The 13007-nt window shown below is 44.1% G+C and overlaps 1 protein-coding gene across 1 annotated transcript in view; it reads right to left on the minus strand.

The window, feature by feature from the left end:
- tenm4 (teneurin transmembrane protein 4) overlaps positions 1-13007 on the minus strand; it is a 140408-nt gene that overhangs the window by 5859 nt on the left and 121542 nt on the right. The window contains exons 28-32 of the mRNA XM_069668102.1: positions 11229-11401; positions 8565-8800; positions 4996-5292; positions 2601-4215; positions 698-840 (exon numbers count right to left, since the gene is read on the minus strand). Coding sequence (XP_069524203.1) covers positions 698-840; positions 2601-4215; positions 4996-5292; positions 8565-8800; positions 11229-11401 — 2464 coding nt within the window. The remainder of the gene's footprint in view (positions 1-697; positions 841-2600; positions 4216-4995; positions 5293-8564; positions 8801-11228; positions 11402-13007) is intronic.

Raw genomic sequence — 13007 nt, forward strand, 5'->3', positions numbered from 1 at the left:
TATCTTCCTAAGCATTTCAAAAGAAACTGAATGAAGTATTGAGTATATGTTGACCATCACTGCTTTTATTGGTAATTAAGCCAGGTTGACATAAGTGCTTATTTTTGTAAGTTGATCAGGTCAGAGGTCACAGGTTTATATTAGGCTGTATTTTGTCTTCGGATTAGCTGTTAGGCTTACAAATGTTGACAACAAATACCGACTGTGTTTAGGTGCCAGCCAGAGTGTCAGTCAACATGAGTCTGGCCTCCTGATGGGTGCCATTTAGTAGTCTGGCTGTAACCAAACCCAAGACAACAGTGGCCTCTTCAATAATTCAGGTGAGTTGGAGGCAACTTAAAAGGGCTGATAAACGTGGGAATCAGAGCATGTCTACTTCTTCTCAGACCTTGGCTAACGGTGAAAGAATGAGATGAAATCAATGGCCAGTGGTGGAGGGAATGGAGAGTGAATTTCCCTAATGGCAGGACAATTACAAGAGCTGTTTAGACTGACCCCATTCCCCAAGATTGGGACGAGGAGCAGGGACCTGGCTCACCGGGCTGTGTTCTGGCCAGATAACTGGCAGGTCCTCTGGGAGCCTGGCTACACAGAGCATGTCTATTTGCTAATGATGTTGGAAAGGAGGGGAGCAGAGGTAAAAGAAGGCGATCTGTGGTAAGGTGAGAGGTGGGACAGGTGACAGTGACTGGTTTACCTTGGTGCTATCCCACTCTTGTGTCTTGATCTGTGTTCGGACTAACTCGTAGGATGGCTCCATGGATTCTGTGTTCGGTTTGCGGTAGCCAGGGATGACGTTGTACAATTGGAAGCCAAAGGTCACCAACCAGCTGTTTACATCTGCAGAGAAGGACCAAAACATTTAAAGAGTTGGTTTTTTTCCATCATTTTAATAAACACACTCATTTCTGGGTCCAGGGAAACCATAAACAACTGAACTGAGTTGTTGAATTTTAACAGATGACAGTCGGTGGTCAAGTGGCTGTCTCCTTGAAATACTCTTCAATCGGTGTGAGCACTTGATTTGTTTGCAAAAGTGGACAAGCTATAATAAACACTCGAGATGGTGGCAATGATTCATGTCCACTTCTGCAGGTGCCTCACTAATGACACACAGCTGGGTCCCAGAAACGCCAAGTTATAACTGAGTGTCTGCTGTGCTGATACTTACAAGCTGTAATTTCATGTCATCTCAGAGCAGCCAACATTTCAAGGCAAGATATTTTGAAGACTCAGCAGGTTCTAATGCAATAATTTATTTTTTTCTAATGACATGCTTAAAAAAGAGGAGAGCGGCGTGTCTGGGATTCAAATCCATGCAATCATGTTAATGTGTTTCACCTAATAGCAGCCACCAGCACTGCGGTTATAGGTGCCGCTGCCATCCCCTGTGATAAGTTGTCATTAATTCTGAATATCACGGAGAAGGCTACAGACATGACTGGAAGCAGAGTCTGAAGCAGAGTTTGTTACGGAGAGCAGAGTCATTGCTGGGACACTTGTGGGGAAGTTTGTAACTGATTGGCACGGCCACATTGCGGCATCTGACAAAGCTTTTTTAAACAAGAAATTTGTCCGAGGACAATGCAAGGACCCCGATAATCTAGCGAAAGGAATGGAAATGTCAGAGCCATCAATCACAATTGAGACAGGCCCACTACAGTATATCTAACAGTCTGCTTAGCATTCAAACGCCAGTCAGCCACTAATGGTGGACTGTGAAGCTGAACACCATTCTGTTTGGCAGGTGGCTGAATGGCTTTGTTGGGCTGAAAGAAGTCGAATTCTAGACTCCACCTGAACAAAATGTGACTATTTACTCCCAGGATTCCCCATGCATCAATGAATACAGGAAAAATGGGTTATTTGATAGGGAACATAGGCATAATCCAGTGAATGTAATGCAGAATGAACATAGAGAATTAAATCTCCAAATTGTGAATGAAATGTGGCTGCAGCCGATTGGTTTAATCAGTGTTTTCATTGAGTGTCCTTAACAATGTTGTTTCCCTTCCAGCCAAAAAGCTTGATACAACGGGCCATGGCTAAGGTTTCTATGGATCCATTGTGCTCTCCTTCTCCGCTGGGGTGCTTTCACTGCCATTTACCTCCTCCCCACCACAAAGCAGCACCGAACGATGTGATATTTCTGGGAAGGGACCTGAGTGTTCAACAACAGAGGGGGCTTTGCCGTACGGCATTGTTCCCTTTGAGCACTTTCAAACGATAGCCACTGGGCACACGCACTAACACATGTGTACCCACATGCATGCACGCGCACGCACACACACACATAGAAACACAGTAGAGCAGAAAAACAATCTCAGTTTCCCAGTGAGGAAGCTCTTAAAACCCTCCATAGCACACTGCTTTTCAATTTAATTTTGGCAGGGTATTTTCTTTCATTTGTGGCTCGTTGTTTAGAATTAAAACACACCAGATTTAACAAAAAACCTCAAATGAGTATTGTTTGCTGAACTGCAAGCGACTGCAGTTAATCATAAGGAATGACTGTTAAAATATGGAGTCCTATCCTTCCCTGCATAAGGCAATCCTCTCACCTCTGTTAAACATACTGCAGGTCTGTGGAGCAAACGTACCGGTCATGTAGCACTTTATCTCTTCGTTGTTGCTGAGAGGATTGTTGTTCTTGAACATGTACAAGTTGAATGGCACCATGTGGTTGCTGTTGAGACGTTTCCAGATATCATGGTTGGGCGTTGTCCAGCGGCCAGCAAGGACATCATAGTCCCGTCGGCCCATGTGGACCAGTCTGCTGAGAGGCTCATACAGGCCCCCCTGATAGCCGATTATGAGCTGGAAGCTGGGGTTGGTATCGAGGTAAACCTCTCCAAATGCTGTATGGAGGACCTGCTTGATCATGAGGCCTGAGCCGCTGAACACAGCCAGAGGGGTGCCTATGTTATCACAGGCCACGTAAAACTCGTCCCCGCTGCTCAGCTCCATGGCGAACAGGTGACCCTGCAGGTCATAGTACAGAGAAGTGATCTCAGAGCTGGAGTGATTGTACATGTGGGTGACCCGCGTGGGGCTGGACAAGTCGGCATAGAAGAACTGCAGGTGGTGGCCTGTGCTTGTTCTGCTGGACACCCTCCTGCCCAGACCGTCATAACGGTATTTAATGCTCCAACCGCTGGCTTTGTTGTACACCTTAACCAGCAAGCCCGCTGAGTTGTACTCAAAGTACTCATTCCCTCGCTGCCTAAGGAAGCCGTCCTCATCCATCCTGTACTGGACATCTCCAAGGCGAGTGATGTGGTCTCTAATATCGTAGCGTAGTGGTGTTAGGCGGCCACTGTTTCCTGGGCTGAGGAGGTGCAAGTTGCCGTTGAGGTCATAGCTATACCTCCACAGAGTCTTGTCGTTGATGGAGACAACCTGGAGTTGCCCATCTGCGTCGTACTCATACGTGTAGCGCGTGGTGTTGGCATAAGGCCCAACCTTCAGCTCTTTGGCCACCACTCGCCCCATGTTGTCGTATTGCACCATCATCCAGTACATGAGCGAGCGGAAGATCTCATATTGGACCTCCTTCACCCGGCCATAAGCATCAAAGTGTTTGGTGTGGGTCATCACTGCTGTGGTGATTATTTGATTTATGTCATAATAGATGACTCCAAATTTGCCAAACTGCTCTGTTTTGCCGGACACGTCATCATAGCGATACAAGTCGATTGGCAGTGGCGTTTCATTGATGACGGCCTGCATGCTCGTGACTCTAAAGCTGTTGTCGTAGACGTAGTCAAATCTGGCATTGACCATGCCCTCCTCACTGAATCTGAAAATCTGTCTGTCAATCAGTGGACCAATCTGACGGTAGCGGATGGTGCAGGTGAACCCCTCACTCTGCAGGTTGACTGTCTTCAGCATGCCTGCCACCTCATCATAGGAGAAACCGATGCGTGTGGTGTCGTAGAGGATCTCCAGCAGCTTGGCAAGCTTGCCGTATTTGTACATGACTCTACGACCTGTGCCCAGGTAGGTGGTCTGCAGCAGCTGGCCTTCCTCGCTGTAGTCCTGGAGCACTGAAGCGTTACCTTCAGGGGGCCGGTAGGTGTTTCTGTAGTAGCCAATGGAGCGGGAGGTCTCGAGGGTCTGCCGGGCCACATTAGGCATGGTCACAGAGGAAAGTCGGTCATTTTTGTCAAATTCAAAGATGTACTGCCTCTGGCTGTAGAGAAGCAGGACCATGGACTGTAAGAGAAAAGGAAACAGAGTGAGGGTTCATTATACTTAAAATAGTCACTTTGAAAATAATTTATTTGCTCTATAATAAATGCCATATTGAAAGTGGAGCTGTTGATAGTCTTCTGACATGAAGATCTCCTTATGTGACTTATTGTTTCTCTCTTGTGGGATCTTCTAATCTAAATATTATCAGAGAACTGAATTTTCATAACTCGAAAGTTGTGCATTTGAAAGTTTCTATTTATGGCCTTCTTGCACTACTAAATGTTGTCTTTAAATCAGTTCTAAGGCTGTCACAACCAGCTGCCAGCATCTCAGCACTTGGAGATCGCTGAAGAGGACTACAGATACAACACGACTGGCTGCCAATTTCATATTAAATGTCTAACCTGGAGAATCGCTGCTGTTCACCTTCTGCTCAACAATCTTGCCTTCAATTAGTGAGTAGAAAGTGACATTTCACTCTGTTCTTCTCATCAGAGCTATTTCAGGTTGAGCCCTGCTGTCAGACTGTGGTTACAGAGTCTAACGTCTGCAGCGCACCAGACAGGTTTTAATTACGTTTCTGCTGATATCCGTACTGGAGTCTGATAAAGCAGCGCAAACACCGCTGCAGTTTTACAAGTTAACTTTTAACTTCAGCTGAAAATCACCTGTCAAGGTTCTTTCACAAATTACCCCCACAATATATCTGTACATTATGTTCCTCACATTTTATATTCAGCTCCTTTTCCTTTTCTTTAATACCTTAACAGTTTCATCGTCACAACACCACACCATTCTTACCTTCTCAAGGTAAGTGTAGCTCCACGATTTACCATCAGCAAATATTTGGGAGGTGATTCTGCCATTCTGGTCGTACTCCATGCGCACGGACATGGTACCTCTTTGGATACCTGCCACATGCCCTCCTGGGGAATAGGTGACATTGACTCCATTCAGGCGGCTGCTTGGCGCCCACAGAGTGGGCCGCCCAGCCTGGTCATAGTGTATCCGTAACGTAAACTTCCTGTGATCATCGTACACCTTTTCGGTCCTGGTGATTCGATCAAAGTCCAGTGACAACAAGTTCCTGTTATGGACCTATAGAGGAGAAAGAAGGGAGTTAGAAACATTTAATTTGACCAAAGCAGAGCCACCTAGAGGAAATAACACGTAAGGAGGTTTGAAATGATTGAGGTGAGTGGGTGCACTGCTCTTCTGAGGTGGGACTCTTATGAGGAGAGCTTTAATCACACACTGATTATTTTATACTCTTCTTTTTCTCAGCTTTTAATTACAAGAGAGGCACTGTATCTCAGGACTGCAGGAGCCATTGAAGTGATGAAATTATAAGAATTACCATATTTCTTTGTTTGTGTAAAAATTCTGCAGTCTTAGTGGGAGTATGCCTATTCATGCAAGAAACATTAGAGCCACATTGATCATTAAATTCATTTTCACTGCTTACTGAAAGGAATTACCAGGCGCAGATGACTCTCATTTTATTTAGCCATTTCCGTAAATTGGAAATGAGGAGAAAAAAAAATAAGTCTTCTCCTGTGTGACTCAGAACATTGTTTAAATGACACTTCACATTTCTGCCTCTTTTGAATGCATGAGGCTGCGCAAAGTGACCCTTGGCTTCGCTGTGATCAGAGCAGAAACACATTGCTCTGAAGAGTGTAATCCTTACGGCTACGTTTAGGTCAGGAGAGTCAGAACACTGGCAGGCTTTATATAGGAGGCAGCTCCTGTGCTGCAGCCGAAAAAGATCAACCAACAGCCCTCCAAGAACGCTACATTTCTCAGTGAGCAGCCTTTGTAAGCAAAACAACAGAGGAAGAGAAATCAAATGAGGAGGAGAAAATGCCCTGAGGTGAGAGGTCAGAGCGTAGCTTCAGACAAACGACCACTTCAAATACCACCTTGAAGATTTGAGAAAATGCGGTTGTCGAGGTATCTGGCATCAACTGCAAATCCACCCGTGTATCTGTATTAGTTACATTTTCTTTTATTAATATACATAGTTCCCCTTCAGATGTGCTTCTGTCTGGCTTTATAAAATGCTTGGCACGGCTTAAAAACATTTCAGCTCAGAGAGATGCTTCTGGCTACTTTCCAGACACATGCCACAGAGCAGGTCGCAGGGGGGCTCGCTGAGAAGCCTCACTTTTTCAATCTCACATTGAGAAAGCATGCTTAGGTCTCTCATCTGTGAAGGGACAATTACACCAGAGGCAATTAATGTCACCAATACCTAATTGAGAGGATTACGAAGAAGGAGGGGGGTCCAATGGATGCAGGAATAAAAACGTGGGATGGGGTCCACATTAGTCAAGTGCTCTTTACTTTCATCCACTGTCATAACAAGTGTCAGAAAAACATTTTTTAAACTACAGAAAAGCAACTGCATATCAAAGGCTGAGATCATTCCTGCTACTGCAACTCCTGACTCATTCATAGGCAGCAGAGGTCTGGTTTTCTAAAGATTCAACAGGGTGGAAAAAAACCCTCTTGCAGCCGAGATCCCGACGATCCCGTGAGAATAGAAAACCACTCAATAGGAGTTATTTTAAATAGAAAATTCCCTCTAAGAAAATTCTCAAAGAACATGGATGTGTAAAAACAGAGACTATCACAGAACGCTACATCTACAATGTTAAATATTAAACTGCCTTCATCATAAAACATTGCAGCACCATCTGATCTCTCAATCAATATCAATGACTTCTGTGTCAAATGACAATCCCAATCTGTCATTTTACGAGTGAAAATGCCTTTTAGCAGTCTCATGATTAATTCAACATTTACTCCGTTTTCTTCAATAACTTCAGTCATGTTTGTTCTGACACTGCAATCAAAGAAAACCTATTGTATCCTTTTACTCGCTGCCGACACGTATCTCTTTTGAACAAACAGCCCTACATTATAAGACACAAGATATATTTACAAACTACTCAATCCAGAGGTTTGCTTCCATGGAGGGAAACAGAGTCACTGTTCCCGGCAGCACAAATCATGAATGTTGTGGACGACTGGGAGGGGCGAGCCCGAGAGGCACGTGTCGCTGTGGATGGGGTAAACTGAGGACCATCAGTGACCTGTTTAGCCTCAGGCCATGAAAAGCACAATGCAACAACCACATGCACGTGTACTTCCTCAGTGTGACAAACAACTGGAACACAGCCGTCAACAACCCAGCCCTTCCGCTTTTCTCCTCGTCTTTGCTCGTTCCCTGCGCTGGAAAGACATGTGAAGTAAGAGCCTCACAGTTGTCTCTCATGCTTCGTTTTTCATGCATTCCTCTGTTCTGTATTCGAGACCCCCACCTCCCTGTCCACTGCCACACACTCATCCAGCCACCCACGTAATATCACTTGACATGCCGCTCAAGGTCGCTCAATGATTCCAGCTCAGTCCATCCCCTCTGTTCTTGCCATTAGGCTGCTCCCATTTCCTATCCCACCCCTGGGGCCATTGTCTGAAACATACATTAGAAGCTTTCGCTCCCAAAGGGACGACAGGGCCATTAAATGAACAGCCAATGACAGACAAAGTGGCACCTCCCCATTAGCTGTGTCGCCTCCCAGACAATGTGGAAGACAACTTAACCAAAGTTGGTATTTGCCTTACAAAAACAAGAAAAACAATGCAAGCCAATCAATGTGGAAACATTTCTTAAAGGTTCCCTCTGTGTTCAGTGTTATTTCCAACGGGTCACATGGATGTTTATCTCTTTATGAAAAGGGACACGTTGATGTTGTATAACTAACTGTTGCAAGATCAGCTCACTGGAGTTATTCATCCAGTCACATATCTCTCTGAATTTAGATTTTATCCTTAAATATTTCTTATCAAAATACTTAAAATTATGCACAACACTGAGTCGAATGATTTTAGTCTACTATAACTAATATAAATAGACATCCATTAAAGAATAGAAAAGGTTGTATTTGGTTTGGCTAGCTGCTACAGGTAGGAGTGAAAAGATCACATAGTTCAGGTACACCATTAAAAACATCCGCAGGGCTGAAGGCCTATCAAATCCTAAAACACTGCAAAGAAGCGCAGCAGCTTATAGCTGCAAGGCAAAATTGTTCAACTCTGTAGAGTTATTAAAGTGTAACAGGATACAGTGTAAAAGATAAAGAACAGCATCACACGTTCATGTTGCAAGATATTCTTCAAGTCTCTAACAGTCTTCCAGAGAAAAGTGCAGCTATCTGTTAGCTCACACCTCAGACAGTGCAGACATCTTTCAGGCAAAGCTAATGAACACAGTAAGTGCAGTCATGTAAAGGAGCGAGCTAGAATTTAATGCCATTTTAATTGTGCATTAGCATCAGTTGCTTTAAACAATGCTGCATGCTTACCCTTAATCTGCGTCCATACACAGTGACCTGGCCACGAGCCTGCTCCTTCCTCTGTCTCCACTCCACCAGGTTGAGGCCATTGTCGATAGCCAGCGTTACGTTCCTCTTGCTGACTGTGGGGTTGGTGGTGCCAGCCAGCAGGTGGGGCTCAGTGTGCAGGGACACCTCCATGCCATTGGCCAACACCAGCCGCAGAGAGCCATCCAGACCAATGAAATAGCTGTTCCGAACTTGATCTGGGGCACAGGGAAAAAAACGCTCATGATTAGCATTAGAAGAAGAATAACAATCAGTTTCTTGTAGCTGCTGTAAGAGGACTAAATCTAATATTCATCACAGTAAGATGCAAACATAATGACCTAAAATGGCTGCTCAGCAAAAAGAAAGCCTTTAGCAGCAGTATTTAACTGAACCCCTGCGATAATGTTGAGTCTGTGACAACAAAGATCAATAGTCAGAGGCTTCACAGCGCCAGTAAAGTAAAGTTTTACAGCTGTTGCAGCAGCCTCCAGGATATGGGGGAATGAAAACTATCAAAGCAGCTAGCTTGCCTGTGGCCACAGAGAAGGCATGGTGAACATACACTCACTCACTCACACACATTCACAAGGGATAAATCTGAGCCTGTCTGTTACTGTCCCTAGGTGACGACAGCCTGTGTTCCTGCTCCAGACCAGTGACTAATGTTTCCACTGAGCATCTCATGTACATTCATCAGAGAATGCCTCCTTCTTGCCTCCTGCCAGGAGGCTGACAAAGACAAGGATGAATTTTATTCTCATTAAGAACTGTGGAAAATTAATGGCTCGTCAAACACTACATTAATTAGTTGACCTAATTTCACAGAAAAAAAAATCAAAACATAAACTGTAATTCACACGTGTTGCCTTGTCATGTTTAAGCGCTGTGAAAAGAACATGAGACGATGTTTGGTATCTTTTTCTATCGCCCATTTCTGTTGTCTTGTTGTGCTGCTGAGACGACAGAAACAGGCAGAGGAGGCAGGGCTGACCTTGCACTGGCCCTTACCTCTCTCCATCATACAGACACTCCAGGGGTTGACCAAAGGTCTCTGGGACAGACCCGACCTAAAGAAGGCCGCTGAGACCAGAAGAAGATGGAAATACTGCAGCGTTCAGGATAATGCATGCATACAGTTCAGCAGGGGATTTATCTGTTGTGCCCTGACCTTTAAAGGGGCTGTAGTCTGCTTAAAACGAAGCATAGAATGGAACAGTACACCTGTCAATCATCCTGAGGCTCACCGTTCAATTTCAAGAAAGGAGCCTAGTTAGTAAACGCAGTTACATTCATATTCCTGTGATTTGCTCACTCATACATGATTTAAGCTTGTTTCTAATCTACATGTTGGCTAATAGGTGCAATGAGTAAGTGGATTATGTTTACCAGTTTATTTAGATGATTTTTCAGTCAGTCAGACAGTTACAATAAAGCTTCCTCGACTCTTGAAGCTCAAACGCAAAACAAGATTACCAGAAATGAATCTTGAAAGCGTTGCATTCCTGTGTTATGTGATCAGCCAGGTGCCAGCTTACAAAGCAGACAATAGTGAATTAATTAACAGGAGAGTTCCTGGCGCCGCTCTTCTCGCAAGCACATGTCTAAGACAAGGTCACAACGCAGAGGTGACCAGTCCAGTGAGTAACGGCAACAGAAACCGGAGATTGTCATCTTCTGTTTCAGTCACAGCTTCATAGTGAGTCGGTAGGGCCGGAGGGCGAAGGACACGTACAAATCAAAGGAAAAGTGTTAGGAGGAGGAAGGGCCAGGGGCCGGACCGTGTTTTAAAAATTGAAGTAGGTCCAGAAAGTTTAAAGCTTTCAAAGAGTAATCAATGAAGCAACGTGTCAGGTACAAAACAGGTTATCAGGATGCCTAAGTGTGTAAGACAAATCAGGGGGACTAAGCCACAACATCAGTCCGCCCTCTGCCTGCATCGCTCTGATTAAATCTCCTAAATTTACCTCTTGTAGCCACCAACACTGGGCTTAATAAATTGTTTTTTGTGACAGGAAGTCAATATATGTTTCCATTCTGCTAAATGGAATGCTCACTACACATTTTATTAAAACAAAGAGGAGCACAGCTGTGAGTAAGCGCTGTAATTAATAAGTAGTGAGACATCTTCATTTGTAGGACAGCTTTCCCCAATAAAGAAACAACACATTCTCTAATGCACCCAGAGATATAGCTGTGCAATAAGTTAAGAGGGAATTTGTCAACAGCGTTGTGTCCGTCCAGAAACAATGTCACTGATATTTTGGAAGGACTTAACTACCTCCTGGAACAGTTTGTCTTGGAACATCCTAAAAGAAGCTTTTGGCCCCTTCAACACAGTTTCCTGATCAAAAGGCCAAAAACAAAATCATTAAACACAATATGCTGTGAAAACTGCTCTTGTTTATCTGCTGTATCTATCAATCATTAATACAAACTCTGCTCATATACCGTTATCTGCAGTATCTGTTAGCCCATGAAACGATTTTTTAAAACAAATCAAAGCAAAAAGATATCCAAAGCTAAAGACAAGAAACATAAATGTTGTGTTGCTGAAGCAAACTTAGAGCTTCTGGAACTTCCATTGCCACATAAAGCCTTCAAAATTGCACGCTTCACTTGTGAGCCACATTAAAAGAAACTCACCCTGCATGAGTGTGTAGAAGGTGCCAGAGGCTGACAGGTTGGTGGTGACGGTGATATCCTCTTTGTTGGAGCCCTCTGTTTGGATGCGTACTGAGCTGTCAGCATCTGTGCGGTAGCTGCTCACTCGGCCCGTGGGGTAAGTGACGTTAGTCAGGCGCCCGTAACTGTCATACCTACAAAGAAATACATTGATGTGAGCCAAAGAAGGCAAAGAGGGACATGCCATCTGAAAGAGGAACTATAGCAGAATCATAAACAGTGCTGGGGCATGTTCAGGTTTGTTAAATCATGAAGAAGCAGTCATAATCATACATGCAGGTCAGGTATGCATAAATGTATGTCAGTAAATAAATGTGACTAATGAGTTGCACTGTCATCTTGGATTCTCTGTGATTACGAGCTGCTATCTAGGATAAACTGTTTTAGTGATAATTACAAGAAGGAATTGGGATTAGCTTGATATTTCCCTCTGGTGCCCCAAATTGTGGAAATCTTTCAACACAAGCACTAAACACAGCAGCAAATCCATCTCAGTTGGCAGCCTGAGGAAATAAACCTCAAAACTATCAGCTTTGATCACCGAAGCATAGCCAACACAACTTCTGAAAAGTGTGCAGTGTTGTCTGCTGCAGTCGCTCATGAAGAGAGAGAGGGGACACCAACGAGTTAAAAGACTTCCATCTCTTCAAATAGGATGTGAATGTGACATTTATGCTACTAAGTTTGTAAGTTGCTAAGCACATTAAACACAACTGTTGACAAGGAGAACTATTATGGGCAAAACGAGAAATCACACACCTTAACACATTTGGAAAACTGCTTATTAGCTTAAAGGATTAGCGATATCAGCTAATCTCATTATACAGTCTATGAAATAGGAGCAGTGAGGTGCAGCTCCTTAGAGATATGCAGCATCTCCCTGGCCTACAAATCAGTCAGTTCATCACAAACAGGAACATGAGTGGCCAGATTGTTTCATTTCGCTTGGAGAGCACATCAGCATAGAACAATTTGAAATCTTTCAGATTGCCTGTGTTCCACAATTGGAGTGAGTGAACGGTACATTACTCAGAATGAAGACTTTTATCTGCGCGGTGAATACAGATTGGAAAGCTCTCCTCAATGTTGCTGCCTGCCATAATAAAGCCTCTAATAAATGAGATGGCGGTGCTGGTTTACGGATATTTCCTCAGCGCTGCCATCTCAAATATCCAATATGGAAAGGAAGAGTAGGAGAGGAATCATCTTCCAGAGATAAATGTTATATGATCTCAGCTATACTAGGGGCTGGGATTCAAGATGCATTTCAACTCAAGTCTTCCACTTCAGTAACACTAAATGGCAGAGTAATTAATATGTGAGGCTTTTAGATTTCTTTTGATACTGCATATATTTTATCATCATGTTTTCCTCATACTGTCCTATTTTTACAGTGTAAGCACTAACAGTTCTCTGCTCCACAATTCATAAGACAAAGAGAATTTTCCTGTTTGTCTTCAACCCCTCACAAAAGACTCCACAAGACTGAAATCTCATTCTAGAGCGACGCTGCATGCCCCAGCTTGATCACTGACCCAAACTCTCGCTTTCTCAATTAAGGCCTTGAGCCGGAGCCTTTCCTCGGGCTTCACCGCTGAGCTGTAATGGCTCTTGCCTGCTTCTGCTCAGCCGCCTATTAGCTTGCTTTCTGCGGACAAGAGGGGCATGCGGGGGCAGGGTGCTCAGCAGAAGGAGAGGACCGCTTTCCCCCTGGATGGCCAAAAGTCCATTCGGATCGCA

The sequence above is a fragment of the Semicossyphus pulcher genome, unplaced genomic scaffold, assembly GCF_022749685.1.
Source record: "Semicossyphus pulcher isolate SPU_LCO1_2020_fin unplaced genomic scaffold, fSemPul1.0.p SCAF_19, whole genome shotgun sequence".
Lineage (NCBI taxonomy): Eukaryota > Metazoa > Chordata > Actinopteri > Labriformes > Labridae > Semicossyphus > Semicossyphus pulcher.